General features: G+C 43.8%; 1 protein-coding gene across 1 annotated transcript in view; it reads left to right on the top strand.

The window, feature by feature from the left end:
- The window catches only part of PSMD13 (proteasome (prosome, macropain) 26S subunit, non-ATPase, 13), a 15,089-nt gene extending 1,498 nt beyond the window's left edge, over positions 1 to 13,591 (top strand). Inside the window, exons 2-13 of the mRNA XM_008586579.1 lie at positions 2,304 to 2,382; positions 5,912 to 5,946; positions 6,031 to 6,086; positions 6,310 to 6,353; positions 6,545 to 6,631; positions 8,294 to 8,465; positions 9,460 to 9,539; positions 9,625 to 9,750; positions 11,453 to 11,515; positions 12,187 to 12,267; positions 12,448 to 12,564; positions 13,144 to 13,591. Coding sequence (XP_008584801.1) covers positions 2,304 to 2,382; positions 5,912 to 5,946; positions 6,031 to 6,086; positions 6,310 to 6,353; positions 6,545 to 6,631; positions 8,294 to 8,465; positions 9,460 to 9,539; positions 9,625 to 9,750; positions 11,453 to 11,515; positions 12,187 to 12,267; positions 12,448 to 12,564; positions 13,144 to 13,239 — 1,036 coding nt within the window. The 3' untranslated portion in view covers positions 13,240 to 13,591. The remainder of the gene's footprint in view (positions 1 to 2,303; positions 2,383 to 5,911; positions 5,947 to 6,030; positions 6,087 to 6,309; positions 6,354 to 6,544; positions 6,632 to 8,293; positions 8,466 to 9,459; positions 9,540 to 9,624; positions 9,751 to 11,452; positions 11,516 to 12,186; positions 12,268 to 12,447; positions 12,565 to 13,143) is intronic.
- The last annotated feature ends 1,573 nt before the right edge of the window (positions 13,592 to 15,164 follow it).

Below are 15,164 nucleotides of genomic sequence, written 5' to 3'. Positions count from 1 at the left end.
TAGCCAGGGCTTGGGGGTCTAGGCTTCACTGCGTTCCTGACCGAGGGACTGTGAACCCCCCCTCCTTCGTGGTCTACTAAAGACGTTCAGGCCGGTCTGCGATTTTGGCTCTGGATCGCAAACAAGCGAACAGACTTTCACGGCCGGGGTGCCGCCCCTTTTGGGAAAGAGATCCTGGTGACTTGCACTTAGCTATGCCACAGTGTGGTATCTACAGTTGTTTTTCTCAGTCTGGAGCCCATAAACCAGAGACCAGTGCAGTATGTTCTTTTTTCCTGTTGATTCTGCGACTGGTTCCACGGTGTGCACCTGCTTCTTTCCTCTCCTATTGTCTCTCCTTTCCGTTGTATTTCACACTGCGCTTTGTGCTCGTAGAGATGTGTCAGAGTTTAGGTTTGTCTAGAAACAGATTACATTTCAGAACAATTAAGTTGTCCGTGGTTAAACACCAGCCTCTCTTAAAATGACTAGAATAAATTGCCAGCATTGGGCTGGAGCTGTGCCGTAGGAAAATACACTTCCTGTAGTAACTTCCCCGTTAACATCCCTAGCATTTAACATAGTACGTTTCACATAGGTATTCAATACATGTTTTGATGATGTTTAGCAGCCTTCTGCTGTTAGCAGTTTTTGAAAGAAAATTCTTGGGGCCGGCCCGTGGCTCACTCGGGAGAGTGCGGTGCTGATAACACCAAGGCCACGGGTTCGGATCCCATATAGGGATGGCCAGTTAGGCCACTTGGGAGAGCGTGGTGCTGACACCACCAAGTCAAGGGATAAGATCCCCTTACCAGTCATCTCTTTAAAAAAAAAAGAAAGAAAAGAATATTCTTAGTGTTTAGCAAATAATTGCTTGTGTTGGGTAGCACTTTGTATTTTTCAGAGCATTTTATCTGCATTATTAAATATTAGCCTTTGGTTTTTGGATGAAGTGCTGTGTCACTGTCCTGGAGTTTTATATATTAGCTTATTTAATCTTTCATTCATCCCAGATGAGGAAACTGAAGCTTGATTTAATCATTTTCTTTGATTTACTCAGCTAATAAGTAGAACAGCCAAGGTTTCAATTTAGATGTGTACAATTACAAAGTTTTTGTTTCCAGTTGAACCTCACAGTAACCCTTTGAGGTAATCTAGAAAGACGTTCTCCATTTCATAGCTGGGAAAACTGAGTTTTATAGAAGTTAAGTGATCCCAAGGTGACACAACCGCTGAGTAGCAGAGCCAGGAAAAGAACTCAGGTTTGTTAGCATGTTCTTTTTTTTTTCCCTTTTTGTCTTTTTTCGTGACCGGCAACGGATCGCAACCCTCAGTGTCGCGCCCGTACAGGACCCCCGTGGCTCACTCGGGAGAGTGCGGTGCTGATAACACCAAGGCCACGGGTTCGGATCCCATATAGGGATGGCCGGTTAGCCCACTTGGGAGAGCGTGGTGCTGACACCACCAAGTCAAGGGATAAGATCCCCTTACCAGTCATCTCTTTAAAAAAAAAAGAAAGAAAAGAATATTCTTAGTGTTTAGCAAATAATTGCTTGTGTTGGGTAGCACTTTGTATTTTTCAGAGCATTTTATCTGCATTATTAAATATTAGCCTTTGGTTTTTGGATGAAGTGCTGTGTCACTGTCCTGGAGTTTTATATATTAGCTTATTTAATCTTTCATTCATCCCAGATGAGGAAACTGAAGCTTGATTTAATCATTTTCTTTGATTTACTCAGCTAATAAGTAGAACAGCCAAGGTTTCAATTTAGATGTGTACAATTACAAAGTTTTTGTTTCCAGTTGAACCTCACAGTAACCCTTTGAGGTAATCTAGAAAGACGTTCTCCATTTCATAGCTGGGAAAACTGAGTTTTATAGAAGTTAAGTGATCCCAAGGTGACACAACCACTGAGTAGCAGAGCCAGGAAAAGAACTCAGGTTTGTTAGCATGTTCTTTTTTTTTTCCCTTTTTGTCTTTTTTCGTGACCGGCAACGGATCGCAACCCTCAGTGTCGCGCCCGTACAGGACCGGGACCGGCAACGGGATCGCAACCCTCGGTGCTGCGCCCGCACCTCGCTCAGCCAGTGAGCGGCCGGTCTGTATGTGGGATCCAAACCCTAGGCGGGAGCGCCGCCACGCTCCCAAGCAGCGCACTGTAGCAGTGCGCCACTGGGCCGGCCCTGTTAGCATTTTCTTGCTACTACATTCTTGCTACTACCCAGTAGAGACTGGTTAGTGTTTATTTGATAGGACCATCAAGGCTAAAGGTGTCTGTGACTGGACATTAGTTTACAGATCCTAAGAGCCTTATGTTTTTCAGGTTGTGGCATCAGCTGACACTTCAGGTGCTTGATTTTGTGCAGGACCCGTGCTTTGCCCAAGGAGATGGTCTCATTAAGGTAAATAATTGCTAGGTAACATTATATGAATGTGCTCAACGATTTTTTAAAATAATAGATGGGCTTTGTGGTAATAATAAGCTATATTTATTTAGTAATTACTTCATGTTAGATGCTGTTCTAACCACTTTACATATTTACTTTTTTATTCTTCATAATAACATTGGGAGATAAAGTACTACTTTTATCCCATTTTTTTGATGTAGAAGCAGATATAAGAGTTTAAGTAACTTACCATAGGTCACAGCTAATAAGAGACAGAAGAGGATTCAAACACAGACATTCTGGCTTAGTTACCCTAAAATACTGTCTTAAAGCATACCCTAGTATCTTACTGTTCATAAAGTTTTAGGTTTTTTGGTTTGTTTTTGAGTACGCTAATTTTGGAAAACAGTTATTCAAAAACTGAAAGTTCAAAACCAGTTAGGGGTGGGGTGGGATATAAAGGAGGGTTACCATAGGAACCCTTTAGATGACTGCCGTCACTCCCCTTCCCTCACTCACTCTGACTCTGCTTGCTTGCCCAAACATTTCTTTCGTGGGTAGTGCAGAAAAGAGAACACCTCTTGTATTTCAGTTGAAGGTGAGGGGGATTGGAGGGAGAGTCCTACATAATATCATGCTGCCTTTTAAATACAGCACTTTTAGAATTTTTTCAACAGAAAAAAATATATGCTCTCTTTCCCAGCCTCCCCCTGATACTCTGAGGAAGGGATACAAATCCCCACAAATTTGCTTACTGGTAACCTCCTCTTTAAAGTCTTTCCTGACATCTTACTCTTTGATGACTTTCTCTGATTCTGAGAATGAATCAGAGATTTATACCAGCATTGTAAGTGATAGTTAGCTTGTAATGATAGCTTGAGTTATTTCTCCTGAATATATTACTTTATATGTGCTCACAGTGAAGCTTACTACACCACCTGGGCTTGTAAGATTTTCTTGTGGTTCATGAGCCCATCAATTTGACTTTTTATTATAAAAGGAACTTGTAATCATCTGTAAGCCTGGAGATTTTGCTGGACATTTCATCTTCTAGATTATATGGAGAAATGATAAATGAGATCCGTGTTAATACTCATTCCCTAGGGCCGACCCGTGGCTCACTCGGGAGAGTGCGGTGCTGATAACACCAAGGCCACGGGTTCGGATCCCATATAGGGATGGCCGGTTCGCTCACTGGCTGAGCGTGGTACTGACAACACCAAGTCAAGGGTTAAGATCCCCTTACCGGTCATCTTTAAAAAAAAAAAAAAATACTCATTCCCTATGGTTCTATATCATAGTTATGGATAATTCATAATTATTTTTTTCTGTCCATTGCTTTCTTTTCTCCCCCAAGAAATATTTATTGAATTAGGCAGATAGAAGAAAGAAAGAGTTAGGAGAGATAAAAAAGAGAAGGAAGGATTGAGGGAAGGATAGAGGGGATGGGGGAAGGAAGGAGTGTGGGAGGGAGGAATGGAGAGGAGTGAGGAGACAGAGCACAGCAACAAAGAGAAAGGGGGTGTGGAGGGGAGGAAGACTGATAGAAAAGCTCTCCTAAGCCTTCAAAAGCACCTGAGTTCTGGATCTGAGTGACCAACCTTTCCTTTATTTTCATATGCACCAACGACCCAAATGCACATGTTTCAGAGGCCACAAAATGGCATCAGACAGCACTGACACAGACTGCTGTGTCCATGTCTAGGAGTGAATGTTAGAAGGGAGCCAAATGCAGCTGTTAGATGGGGGAGCAACCAAGGGAGGGGTATTAAGCAAGCTCTGAAACCAGCCTTCACTGAAAGGTTTTGCTGGTCTACTTTCTTATGATTAAATCACTTTTCTATACATGGCAAACTATTTCTTCAACCTCATGGTAATGTGATAGTTACTCAGGTTAGCAAATTTGAGTTTACTTTTTTCATGGACAAAGTAAACATTTAAAATTGTTGGGACTGGGTCTGGCCTGTTAGCTCACTTGGTTAAAGCATGGTGCTGATAATACCAAAGTCAAAGGGTTCAGATCCCCATACTAGCCAGCTACCAAACAAATAAAAAAATAGTAAATTTTTTAAAAAAATTATGGGACCCAGCTCACATAAGTGTAAGATAAATAGTATTCATGAATTTGCAGTCACCAGAAGTAAGTTTGAGGTTCTGGAATGAGTGGGCTTTTTTCTTTAGATAATTTCATAAATTATAATAGGTATCAGAAAATTTAAAATATTCCCTCTTAATGAAGAAGATGTCTTTGAAATAGTCCCTGGTAATAAAAAAGCTGTTTTATTTAGGTAGCTGTTTGCTGTGTGCCAGATTTAAATATCTAACTGCCACAGGAACATTTCCTTCTTTCTGCCTTCATATCCCAGAGGAATTTCAGGCTCTCCACATCCAAAGTTGAGGTCATCTGGAGGTTCCCTCTCCCTGCTTTGCCCAAACTGGGCACTCCCTTTGCCCATTTGCCTGGCCATTAGCTCAGGGGTTGTTGTGAGCTTCCTTTTCTGTGACCAGCCCACATCTGATCAAGTCTGGCTCAACTTAGCAGATTTCTCTGACGCTTTGTCCGTCCTCACTGCTGTTACTCACTCACTGTCCTGTCTTGGCTACTAGTAACCTCTAACTAGTCTCTCTCAGTCTTTTCATTTGCTATCTTCTCTGCCCCCAATCATGTTTCTAAAGGAGAAAAGCTTGGTTGTGTGTCTCCACTGGTTCAGCCTTGCCTTTAAGATGGAGACAACCCTCAGTGACTCTCACTCTGTGTCCTTCAATAATATTCCTGAAACAATGCAGTGTTTCCTCAGAGCTTTTGCACATATTTGTTCCTGTCTAGAGTGTCGTTCTCTCCACAGACACCTTTCCCACATCAAATCTCCATCTCTAATTGCTCTTCATTCTTGAAACTCAGTTATCACCACTTCTAAAATAACATTCCATGAAACCTCTCCCTTTGGCTGATCCACCTGTGTACTGTTTTTTCTTGCTCTTAAATTCACAGTATTTTATTTGTTTACAGACTGTCTTTTCCACTAGGCCAGGAGCTCTTCAAAGACACAGCATTTGTCTTAGACATTCTGTGTCTGTGGTACCTAACGTAGAGTCTGAGGAAATGTGTGCTAATGGCCAAGAAATTTATTATTGGGACGTAGTTAACCTTTAACCGTCTAAACTCTGAAGGAATTTCATTCTGCTTACTTAGTGAGCATTTTAAACTGTTAGTCTATCTTACATAGAATGCCTTGGAGAAAGAATGTAGGAATTGGTTTTCAGGAGATTCTTATAGGTCAGTGTTCTAATCCCAAAACTAGAAAGAAAGCCTAGGTTTCCTTAATCCATTGATGAGCATTTCTGTGAACTTCAATGTGCCCTAACATGGGTCTCCTATCATTCAGCAAACTTTTATGCAGTGCTCACTACGTGATGGGCATTGTCATTTGCAAACTCATAACCTGATAACATTGATGCAACTTCTTTAAAAATAGTGTTTGGAGTCTTGATTTTGCAGAATGAAAGACATACTGTAATTACCCTCCATGTTTTGGTTCCACAGCTTTACGAAAACTTCATCAGTGAATTTGAACACAGGTAAACCCTTTTGTCAGTTTTTTACTTTGAAAATAAGTGCATTAACGCTCATTGACACTCAAAGACTGGTGGTTTTTATTTCAGAGTGAATCCTTTGTCCCTGGTAGAAATCATTCTTCATGTAGTTAGACAGATGACTGGTAAGTCTCACTTTCTTTCATAAAGGAGCAGATCCAAGTGGTAGTTAAAATTATCTTGAAATATGTTGATTGAGCTTCTGTATTTTGATAGAAAATATGTTTTTATTATACTTTATACTCTAAACCTAAAGATTATCCTACCTAAAGGTATCTTGGTTGGTAGAGAACAAACAGCCTGTAGAGATACTCTGTTGGTGGTTCTTCTGACTTTATTTTTTTCTAGATCCTAATGTGGCTCTTACTTTTCTGGAAAAGACTCGTGAGAAGGTAAATGTGAAGTTTGAGCAATACCTTTTAGAATGTGTGACTTGTAGTCTGTGTTCATGCTTACCGTCCACACCTCTAGAGACCACTGTGTCTCTAGTCATGAAAGTTAAGTCGATATATGGGTAGCTGGCTTAAGTTGTTAGTTGACTGTCCATACTTCTCAGGTTCCCTTGTTTTTTTGATGTCTGTAGGTGAAGAGTAGTGATGAAGCAGTGATCCTGTGTAAAACAGCAATTGGAGCTCTAAAATTAAACATTGGGGACCTGCAGGTTACAAAGGTAAGATCACCATAATACAGACTTATCTTTTTATAAAAGTTGTTTAGAACTGTAGAAAAAATAGTCTATTTTTCCTCTTTAACTGTTTATTCAAAAATATTTTCAAGTTACAGAAAAGTTGCAAAAATAGCATAAAGAACTCTCACATCCTAACCCAGATTTCCCACAGTTGACCTTTTACTACTTTTGCCTTATTCTCTGTGTGTGTGTAGTTGTGTTTTTTTCCCAAAACCATTTAAGAGTTAGTTGCTGATATTATGCCTCTTACCCTTACTCAAAAGAGCACTGCCCTGTATGACCACAGCACATCCATCCACTCAGCGATGGTCCACAGCACACAGGTTCTCCCTGACCAAGGTCAGCCCTGCTTACCACTGACAGGTCCTGTGCCACTCTTTCACCCTCCTTCTGCTCCTAAGTGTTGTCCAAGTGTCCTGTCTGCATTTATGCCTTCCTTATTTTCATTTTAGTGCCACTTGGGGGACAGGTGTGAATATGCGTGGCAGTGAGACCAATACACATGTTCAGTCCACCTGTTTAACCAGAGGCTGCATGTGTTTGTTTTGGCTTGGTTTGTTTGGTAACCATAAAATTAAAGAAGATATTGGGTGTAAGGTTAAAGGTGCTCATGTTCTCCTTGCCCTAAATACTTTTTATTGATTTCTTCCCAGTCCTAGCCCGTATGCATACTTACTGTGTTTTGTTTTGAGATATTTGGGATACCGAAAGCTCTAAGACACTCTAAAGAATGCCATAATAGGTATCCACAAGCCCCAGCCAGCTGAGGATGGAGCAGCATAGCACAGTCTGAGACGCTGTGCCCGTCAGACCTGTTCCTCCCCCAGCAATGCCCCCTTGTGCCCATGCGTTTCCTTGTGCTGCACTAGCTCATTGCTAGGTTTGAGAGTCATCATCAGTGTAACCAGTTCATTTTTACTCCTGTGTGGTATTTCATTGTATAACTGTTTCACAGTATATGTGTCCAGTCTCATTTTGAAGGGATTTTGTTTTTGTTTTTGTTTTTTTTAATTAAAAACAATGCTGTTATTAGCATTTCTGTGCCTGCTCCCCTGTGTACTTGGGCAGAATCTCACTAGGGTCTGTGCCTGGAGACCACAGGTGTAAGGCCTGTGCATCTCCAGCTCTACCAAATATTCCCAGATGTTTCTCCAGGGTGGCTTAAGCTCCCGCAGCACCATGCGAGCAGTCTCGAAGCTCCATATCTTCAACATTTGATTTTTCCGACTGTTTAACTTTTGCTGATCTAATGGAGGTGAAATGGTATCTTGTTGAGGAGTTAATTTGCAACTCTCATTTACTAGTGGTTTATTGGCCATTTCATTTATGTCTCCAGTTCTGTAATTGCCTGTGAAAATCTTTTGCCCATTTTTCTACTGTTACTTGTCTCCTGAATGATTTGTAATAGTTGTTTATATTTTCTTGGTCGCGATTCCTTGCGGGTAACATGTGCTATAAATATCTTTTCCCACTCTGTAGCTTGTCTTTGCACTTTTTTCTGTGTTTTAGATGAACCGAAATTTTCCATCTTAATGTAGTTACATTTATCAATCTGCCTTTGTGCTTACGCTTTTCATCTTAAGATATATTACTTTTAAAATCTTTTAAGTTAAAAAGAAAGACAATTTTGCTCCCTGTGTATAGGAAACCATTGAAGATGTTGAAGAAATGCTCAACAACCTCCCCGGTGTGACGTCAGTTCACAGTCGTTTCTACGATCTCTCCAGTAAATACTATCAAACGATAGGAAACCATGCATCCTACTACAAAGATGCTCTGCGATTTCTGGGCTGTGTTGACATAAAGGATCTTCCAGGTAACATGGGACCACTGAAGTCCATTTCACTTCAGTGAAGTCTGCTATGTTTTCTTCAAACATAGCAGCTGTGAGGTGCCTGAGTTAGGAGGTCTCAGAAATTACCCCGAGGAATTCATCCTGTTTTGAAGAAAAGGTGGAAAATTTTGTTTAATCTTCAGTTTCTACATTGTATTCTCTCCAGTGCTTAATTCTGATGAAAAGGGGCTAATTCCTCCTAGCCCCTTTATTGTTTCTTCTCCAAGCCCTAACCTGCAGCAGAGGTTTTGGTAGGAAGTACAGCAATGTAAGTACCTTCTAATTCCCCCCTGTAGCTGAGGTCCTTGTTCTGAAAACTGAAATTCCAGATCCATGGGAATAAATTACGAAAGTATTTCCAGGATTTGAGGGTAGAAAGAAAAGTAACCAGTGAATTTGGGGAAAAATGCAAGGAATATGTGTTTAGAAAAGAGATTATAGCATATTTTAGGTGTTTCTCACAGTACACTGTTGAAGCTAAGAAGACCAGCAGCTCTTAAAAATGTTAATGCTGTTTTGATTGCTATATCTCAAGAAAAATGTATAAGAAAAGCAACTAATGTAGTCAGGAGAGTAAGGACTTTGTATGGAAACAAAACGTTAATTCTAGGCTGAAAAGAGGCTAAATGAGGAAACTTTAAGGTAAATAACAGGTGGTACTACTTCCCATTTTAGGTAAGGGATTTAAGGAACTCATTACTTCAGGAAGTAGTATAGTCTGAAAATATGAATAGAATCATATATGTTTAGGAAAAAAATGATATATGAATGCTCTTCCCACAAAACTCACGGTAATATGGTTCCTGGTATAATCTAGGTCAATCCAGAACTTCAGAAAAGGTGACTAATGTTAAAGCTTTGTAATATAACCATACAAAGAGAGGTTTCTTTACTTTTTTGTTATGTGAGATTTTTTAAGCCAAACAAGACTGATTATTGTGACTAGGGTGTAACTGGATGTATGTTGTTGCCATAGTGTCTGAGCAGCAGGAGAGAGCTTTTACACTGGGACTAGCGGGACTTCTTGGCGAGGGAGTTTTTAACTTTGGTGAACTCGTAAGTTGTCCCTGGGCTCAGATTCCTTAACGAGGGGGAGACTGATTTTTTTTTTTTTACCAGCTAACCATCTCTGTCCTTGCAGCTCATGCACCCTGTGCTGGAATCACTGAGGAACACGGACCGGCAGTGGCTGATTGACACCCTCTATGCCTTCAATAGTGGCAATGTAGAGAGATTCCAGACTCTGAAGACCGCATGGGGCCAGCAGGTGGGTCTCCCACAATACCCCCGGTGCTTGTTTATCCATTTATTTGTTCATTTATTCAACAGATGTTTTTAAGCATCTTCCCTCTACACGCCAGGCCACAGAAGGAGGCAGTGGGCAGAGAGGAGACTAAGACAGGCTAGACCTTGCTCTCATAGAGCAGGGAGTTAAATGGTTAGTTAGCTACAATATCGCTCAATGCTAGAAAGGGAAAGTAGAGTGTTCTGAGAGAACGGAATATAATATGGGCCTCTCGTCTGTGCTGGGTGGAGGTGTGTCACAGAAGGCATCCCAAAGGAAGCGATGATGCTCTGTGTGACTTAGGGGTGAGTGCAAGCTATGGGAAGAGCATATTCAGCAGAGAGAAGAAAAGCTTCAGCAAGTTCAAGCTGAGAGAGGGCTTGTGAGGCTGATGGGAGTGGGTAGGTGATGAGAGTGGGAGGGAGACTGGGATGAGGGAGGAACAGGCGCAGTGGGGTGGGGGAGTGGTCAGCTCAGGGATCCGGTCATGAATGGAGGGCAGTCATTTCAGGTCAGTTCATGGGGGGTGGGGGATTGGGTGAAGGAGCCTCTGGGAAGTGGGAGTTAGTGAGAGATGCTTAACAGGGACTTGAGCTTTAACAGTAAATTTATTCTTCTTTAAATGAAATTATTAGGAGCAAATATTACTAAAATATTAACTGAGGTAAGACTTATGGTTGTGTTACTGTTTTTGTACTTTTCTGAAAGTTTCGATTTTCTCAAACTTTAAGATAAACTTATAAAATTCATGTATAATGTAGCAGGGTAGATATACATGAAGGGACTATGAAGAGACAGAAAACACCAGATCCAGCCAGACCTAACTGTAGTTGATTATGTGTTCATATCTCGAAGGAAAAAACATGCCACTCAGAAAGAAAGAGAGCTAGCCTTAGCAATTTAAAGAAAAAACATGAAATTTAGAGGTGCATGGTAGCAGTGTCTGTCCAAGCCACAAAAGCCTGTCTGGGGGCTAGGGAGTGAGCCCTTTCTGAAGAGCTTGACCTGTCCAGCTCCTGTGGCAGAAATGTCTCTGTTGGGCTGCCTGTATCGGGGTCTGAGTTACTAAACACTTGAGTCAAGTAATCAGCTCTCCTTAGTTTAATTCTTTGCTCACCATATAACCTTTTGGTCCACCTACAAGATTGTGCAGGTCTTGCAGAAGGATGTATTGTAGTTCTCATGACGACAGTATTTTTCATTATAAATTAATAACTTGCTCTTTTGATTCAGAACAAGTCCCTAGAACTTAAGGAGCCTGTCCCTCAGAAGGGCTCCCCTTGCACTGTGCTGCCTGAACAGGCAGCGCCCCTCGGAGGCCTCCCAGGACATGGGAGTTTGTCCTTCCCTGACGGCACCTTGTGCCAAGAGAGTCCTGAAACACCTACACCTTGTGGTCCTGCATAGTGGTGTCTGTGACATTAGCACAGATCTTACCCTGTACATTCCTCGTCTTGAGAAATGGCCTTTCAGTTAGGTACTCTTCTTCAGATTTCCTAAGGAAGGCGAAGTTCTGGCTACTTGAAGCTATTAATGAGCTTCAGCAATCTGTAACATAAAATGTTTGGATCTGCCTAGTTCCTTTTTGTTCAATTAACTGTGTAGAAAGAATTTCAAAGCCCGGGCTAGGTAACTGATAAGCACAAACATGGAAGACATTGTTTTGTCTTTCTACACTTTACAGCCTGATTTAGCAGCCAACGAAGCCCAGCTTCTGAGGAAAATTCAGTTGTTGTGCCTCATGGAGGTAAGAAACACCCAGAAACCACTTCGCCTGTGATTTAAGGCCTTGGTCAGATGTGCCAGTGGGTTGGCTGAGGCCCCGCAGACTCTCCAGGCCTCTCCCGAGTGCAGTCTTCACTTTCATTGGTACTTCTGCCCCGCCCCACTCTTTACTACCTTCCATTTTCCTTTGCCACCACTTGCTTTTGTCTTTAAGTTTGTATTTGGGTCTTAAATGGCCCCTCCCAGAGAGGCCGTCCTTGACTGACTGAGCTGACAGGGCTGCCCCTTCCTGTGCAGACGCGGCTTTCTGCTCACTGCACTTCCTCTCCTGTCTGCATGCTTGCTAGTCTTTCCCCACTGGGATTCAGGCTTCTCCAGGAAAGGGACCTTGTACTTCTGGCTCACTGTGGTGTCCCCTAACACATGGTGACCTCAAGTCCTTGTTCATGGAATCAGTAATGGCTATTGTCAGACATTTTTATAAAGCTTATTTTTGCCCTTAACCTTCTTATCTAAGCATTGCAAGCTTGTTCTTAGTGACGTATATGATTAAAGAAATTTTAGTATGTGGCATATTAATAAAATGATCTCTACTCTCAGAGCAAGTATTGACAAATATCCTAGTCAGCTCTCTAACAATTTTTATTTGGAAAAATAGTTTTAAATATTTAATAAACAAGAATTTTTTTTCAGATGACTTTCACACGACCTGCCAATCACAGACAACTCACTTTTGAAGAAATTGCCAAAAGTGCTAAAATCACAGTGAATGAGGTATGATTCTAGGACTCAGGATGTTACACAGACCCAGAGGCATCAGGGGCTCCTGTGTGAGCACTTTGCTCCTGAGACCCTGTCAGGGAAGACAGGAGAAGCAGCTTCTTGCATTTCCAGGGTTGCCAGAGTCCACGGTGTGTGTGGCAGGCGTCTTATGTGAGCCGTCTCTCTGCACAGGTGGAGTTGCTGGTGATGAAGGCTCTGTCGGTGGGGCTGGTGAAAGGCAGTGTGGACGAGGTGGACAAGCGAGTTCACATGACCTGGGTGCAGCCCCGAGTCTTGGATTTGCAGCAGGTGATGTGATTGAAACCCACAGTTCACCATTGTGGGGTTTTGGGGTTGTATCTATGCTGTCTTGTTTCATTTGGATGGAAGCCATTTAGGAAGAAAGCATTATTAGAGAAGAGGTTTGGGAGAATGAATTACTGCTGTAGGGACTAAGGGTTTGTCTAAGAACCTAATTTAATGCAAGCCTGGGATTTGAACCCTGCATTTAAAAGCTTATATGACAACAGTGCTGGTTGTGCTGATGATGCTTTTTAATCTTAAAATTGGTACCCTGATCAAGTAGATTCCTGGTTCTGTGATTTGAGCTCAAATCCATTTTATTCACATTTGCTGGAAATTTAATCCTGTGGATTTCCTCTATTCTTGCCTGTTTTCTTTCATGCAAGTTTTTTTAAATGTCCTTGTGATAAGAATTGGCCAGGGTAATCCCGTCACACATACACCCCCAGCTCTGAAGTTCTTTTCATTAGTGCTGCCCTAAAGAGTTAGCTGGAGATTTAGAACTGCCCCATCAGGTGCCCTGGCCGCTTGGCCTGTGACTTCCAAGTGTCCTAACGCCCCCTGTGGTCCTGATTTGCACTTCAGATCAAGGGAATGAAGGACCGCCTGGAGTTCTGGTGCACCGACGTGAAGAGCATGGAGATGCTGGTGGAGCACCAGGCCCACGACATCCTCACCTAGGGCCTCTGGTGCCCCTGGTGCCCCCCGCCTTCCCCAGGCATTTCTATGGCTGATGAAACTGACAGCTAGGAAGATCTGCATTGAGTTGAGGTGGGGGTGTGGTCCTGTCTGGAGTAGGAACTAAAAAACTGAGGACCGTCACTGATGGGGGGCCCAGCCCCAGGGAGAAGGCTCCTTTGTGGGAGTCTCCTGTAGCCTGTAGTGGGGGAGGGTCTGGAGGTCTCAGGTGATGAGGAAGGGCAAGAGCATGGGGGAGGATGCACTCCAAGGGGGACCTCTGCACCCTCCTGTGGGAACACCTCTTTCAGTGTGGCTGCGGAATGTTCCTGTAATAAACACCTTTGCTTTGTCCTTTTCGTGGTTCTGTTTCCTTGGGCTCAGCTTCCAGGCCAAGCCTGTGCCTGAAGAGATAAGAAGTATGATCTGGGACATGGGGATGGATTGGTGGGGATTTGGTCTGGGCCCCTCATCTGCCTGAGCATACAGGGGCTGGGGCACACCCCAGCCCTGAGGGCCACCAAGCAAGTGAGTCCTATCCATTGTCAGAGAGACACTGGGGTGCCTTCTCCCACAGCAGCATCCACACCCTTGCCACCACGCATCACTCAGCAGCTTCCCGGTGCTGGGCAACAAGGAAACCACTCTGAGGTGTCCAGCCGGGCGTAGGGGTGTACGTACACAAAGAAGAATCAGAGAGCATTAGGTGGAAGGAGTGTTTAATGCAGCCTTTCGCTCTGTGCCTGGGGTGACTGCACAGGCTTCATGCTGAGGAACTCTTCTTGTAGCTCTCCATGTGGGACAAGACCCAGCCTGCAGGCACCAGGAAGCTGAGGAATATCAGGGAGAGCCCCACGGCCTGCTCCTGTTGAGGAAAGCGCATGTGAGCCCAGTAGGCCGCGAACAGGTCCAGGCCTGGGTCACTGAGGGAGGCTGTCTGCCTGACCTCTGCCCTCGGTGACCTGTGATGTGGGACTCTGTCCTATCCAGAAGCAGCAGTGGAGAGGGAGAGACAGACTGCTCCCTGCCCCCCACCCAGGGTCATCCCAGCCATGTTATCTCCATCTACCTTCAGACTTCTCATGCATGGCGCATGAGCAGTGAGTAGCCACTGTCATCAAGGTGGTTGGCAGTCTCTAGCCCTCAGCAGGGGGGACGATCCCATGGAGACTGGGGCACTCGTCAGAGCCCCATGCCTCTGTCCAGGAGCCTGCTTGGCTGCCTGTGACACACTCCTCTGGATACCCCTCTGAAGAATGGCAGAAACCACTGAGATTTAAGGTGGTTGCCTTTCTCTAAATGGCATCCCTGTTCAGAAGCCTGGGTGAAGATCAGATTGCCCACGTGTGTGTCTGCGTGGGTGTTGTGTGTGCTTGTGTGCACCTGTGTGCACGCGTGCAGAGGCCACCCCACCTGGAGCCTCATGTTCTCTGTGGCTGAACTTACAGAGCCAGGTTCTGGGGCACCAGCCAAATTTCATCCCCACTCAGTTTCCTTCTGAAACAGGCTGGGTCCAGTCCTCCCACCCCTCTATATCCTAAAGCTGAATCAGATGCCAGGTTGGAGCCCAATCCTCCCTTTTGACTTTAACCTCCAGAGTTTTAAGAGCACATTTGGCCTAGAACAAGGACCTTAGTCTGCCTTCAGGTCTCAGCTGCCTGACCTTGGACAAATGACCTTCTAGACCTTGGTTTATTTATGCTTCCAACAGAAACGCTTACCCTCCAGGAGTCAGGAGGGTTAACTTAGGTTTTAGTTTTCGCCTGCGTGCTCATCTGACCCGCACAGCAGCCCTACTCTGGATCTTACGCTGAGCACCCTCCAGTCTCAGCCCTTAGCATCTGTCCTTTGCCAGCAGGTGAGTGGGGGCTTAGCAGCGAGAGCCCCTTTCCCACTGGCTGGCACTGCTGGCCTGCAGGCAACAGCTG

The sequence above is a fragment of the Galeopterus variegatus genome, unplaced genomic scaffold (assembly GCF_000696425.1).
Source record: "Galeopterus variegatus unplaced genomic scaffold, G_variegatus-3.0.2 Scaffold4030, whole genome shotgun sequence".
Lineage (NCBI taxonomy): Eukaryota > Metazoa > Chordata > Mammalia > Dermoptera > Cynocephalidae > Galeopterus > Galeopterus variegatus.
Note: the sequence above shows the minus strand (reverse complement) of the source record. Positions and strands in the feature narration are given on the sequence as shown.